Source organism: Lates calcarifer, linkage group LG11 (genome assembly GCF_001640805.2).
Source record: "Lates calcarifer isolate ASB-BC8 linkage group LG11, TLL_Latcal_v3, whole genome shotgun sequence".
Classification (NCBI taxonomy): Eukaryota; Metazoa; Chordata; class Actinopteri; family Centropomidae; genus Lates; species Lates calcarifer.
Genome location: NC_066843.1, coordinates 13,473,123 through 13,476,120, shown reverse-complemented (window position 1 = coordinate 13,476,120; position 2,998 = coordinate 13,473,123). Strand labels below are relative to the sequence as shown.

The 2,998-nt window shown below is 37.8% G+C and overlaps 2 protein-coding genes and 1 gene segment (V, D, J or C); all 3 read left to right on the top strand.

Annotated features, from left to right (window-relative positions):
* The window catches only part of LOC108880742 (uncharacterized), a 155,373-nt gene that overhangs the window by 80,661 nt on the left and 71,714 nt on the right, over nucleotides 1-2,998 (top strand).
* LOC127142993 (Ig heavy chain Mem5) overlaps nucleotides 1-2,998 on the top strand; it is a 102,451-nt gene that overhangs the window by 36,505 nt on the left and 62,948 nt on the right. The gene's annotated exons all lie outside the window — the stretch shown is intronic.
* Nucleotides 1,539-2,433, top strand: LOC127142996 (Ig heavy chain V region 914-like). The segment is given in 2 exon segments: nucleotides 1,539-1,632; nucleotides 1,717-2,433. Coding segments are annotated over 2 exon segments (420 nt in total).

The window sequence follows — 2,998 nt, the reverse complement described above, 5'->3', positions numbered from 1 at the left end:
TTTATATTTCATTACTACCTTAATTCACTAACTAACAGAAATAATCAGAAATAATAAAAAAGTCAACAACAGTGAAGATTTATACAAATTAACTGAGAGAGTCCAGTTTTAGAAAAATAAGTCTGCTGAATCCTTCACTGAAAACATAATAATAATAATACTAACAGCATTTTAAATGAATACATTTCTATACGGCCATGTAGGTAAAGATGTCTGTATTTGCTATATATATGTTTGAATGCTGCTTTAATTTGTGTATGTTGTGTTCACTCTCCTGAATTTGACTCTAAAAGCAGAATGTGATGTGGGAGGAGCTTACTGTAAACAAATTCTCACAGGGATCCAGTTTACATCATATTTAAAGAGGATTCATGGATGTGAAAACATACTGAGCACACTGTCAACATGGCTTTCAGAGACCTGAGACTCTTGGTGGCTGTTCTGTTTGTGTCAACTTGTGCTGAAGGTCAGACCATAACAGAGTCTGAACCAGCAGTTAAAAGACCTGGAGAGTCCCACAGACTCACCTGCACAACATCTGGATTTGATTTTAGAAACTCAAGGTGGAGCTGGAACAGACAGGCTCCTGGAAAAGGACTGGAGTGGATCGCTTATATAAGCACAGCTAGTACTCCTATCTATTACTCCCAGTCAGTCCAGGGTAGATTCACCATCTCCAGAGATGACTCCAGCAGTAAAGTCTATCTACAGATGAACAGTTTGAAGACTGAGGACACAGCAGTGTATTACTGTGCCAGAAGACACACTGAGAGACAGTAATAGGAGAGTCATACAAAAATTACTTCCTCTATTTACCACCACCACTGGGAACATTCAGTTGTCTCAGTATCACTTGACTTGCATTGCTGATTTTAATGAACATATTTTTATTATTCATGGCTCATGATTTTTCCAAACAGGGTCCAAAGAAAGAAAATTAATTCTGAAAAATATTAATATTTATTCTCCGTTACTGTGGTGTTGTAGTGTGTTTTTCACATTTAACAAATACCAAATTGTATTTCAATGCCAAGTATGTGTACAAGTAAAATGGTTGCTGTGACTGATTGACTAAACATGTCTGATGTTCTCATTTGACTGTGCACTGAAGACACTGTAGGGCGTCAATCACAAACACATCTCTATAATACTGTGTGCCACATATGAGCTTTCTTTGATGTTAAAAGTAACTATTGTTCCTGTTCTTAAACTCTAGAGGGCAGACAAAGACTGGCTTTTAACACTTATTTCAGTATCATCTACTGTCTGTCATAAAAAATATGAATATTCTCCAAAGATAATCGATCACCAAACGTTCTGCCATGAAACAACCAAAATATATCACAGTATCGTATCCAGTTGTGCTAAGTTTGATAACTTAAATACTTCATTAAATGTAGAGACTTAGATAAAACACATCCTGCTCAATAAACATGAATTTCCCTTGACAAGAAATTATATTCAGGCACAATCCAGTTCTCTCCTCCCTGTGAGGAGGAGTCAATGCAAAACTCAGATGTCTTCCACCTCTACTTATCTGACTGCAGAGAGGATGACAGAGAACAGTGGACACACACTTTAACATGATGGACTATAGGACAGGACTGCTGCTTTTAACTCTCTGCTGGGCAGGTGACATATTTAACTTCATTTGACATAGTATTTCTTTGAGTAACCATCTTAAAACATTCAATATTTTGTTTTTCATCTCAACAGGTGTTGATGGTCAGACTCTGACAGAATCTGAACCAGTGGTTAAAAGACCTGGAGAATCCCACAGACTGACCTGTACAGGCTCTGGATTCACATTCAGCGACTATGAGATGGACTGGGTCAGACAGACTCCTGGAAAAGGACTGGAGTGGGTTGCCTGGCACGATAGGTTTAGTAGTATCACCAAATACTACTCTCAGTCAGTCCAAGGCCGGTTTACCATCTCCAGAGACAACAGCAGACAGCAGCTGTTTCTGCAGATGAACAGTCTGAAGACTGAAGATTCTGCTGTTTATTATTGTGCACGGCAGCCACAGAGTGACTGGGGTCGGTTGAGCATCTGTACAAAATCCCACAGTACTCTACTGGGCTGATAGACTGCACAGTATACTCTTACCTTTACTTCATTTGAAAATATTTTTTCACAGATTTTTATGTATGGAATAAGTTTCAAAACTTTTTGATAAAGTGAAGATTTGTGAAAAGAAGGAAAATACAAACATAAAAACGCTCAAGATCATCGACAGTACTCAATAGAGACAATTATAACCACACACACGCATACTGACACACAAAAACACACACACAATCTCATAGCAAAACAAAAATATCACCACTCAGATGTCAGCGTTTGAGTTTTTGAGTTTAATTCAGAGAAGAGTGACATGTTTTCCGCCGTAACGAAACTTCATACACACAAGCCCTAAATAATGTCTAAAAAAATCATAAAACAAAAAAACAACCTGAAAACTTCACCTCTGTATTTTTTTGTTTGTTTGTTTGTTTGCATTCAGGGCCACTGTAGACCACTATTTATCTTTTAAAAGCAATGCCAACACTAATGCTCACAAATTACCACATTTGTTCAAATGTGCATTAGTTGTTTACAGTCTGGTAAAACTATGACAGGCTCACTTTATATGCTGTCTCCATCTATTGACAAACAGGCTGAGATCATGAAAAAACTGGGTGTGCATATAGATTCTAAATGTGCTTTGTCTAACGGAAGGAAGGTTAAACAGATTTTTTTTTAAAAAAAGGAGCTGCAGAGGCAGTAGCACCCAGTGATTTTAAGCCTGACATTGTTTGGCTGGGTATAGGTGGTAGCTGCAGTTGTGCTGATACAGATTACAGACTATGATGGAGTCTTGGAGGGAAATTTATAGGTTAAGCAATATAACTCCCACCTCAACATGAAACATCTTATAGCTATGTTTCTGTCACATGAGCCTGTAAAGGTGGGTAAGGAGGTTTTCAGTGCTGTGAAAACTGAAAACAGAGTGGT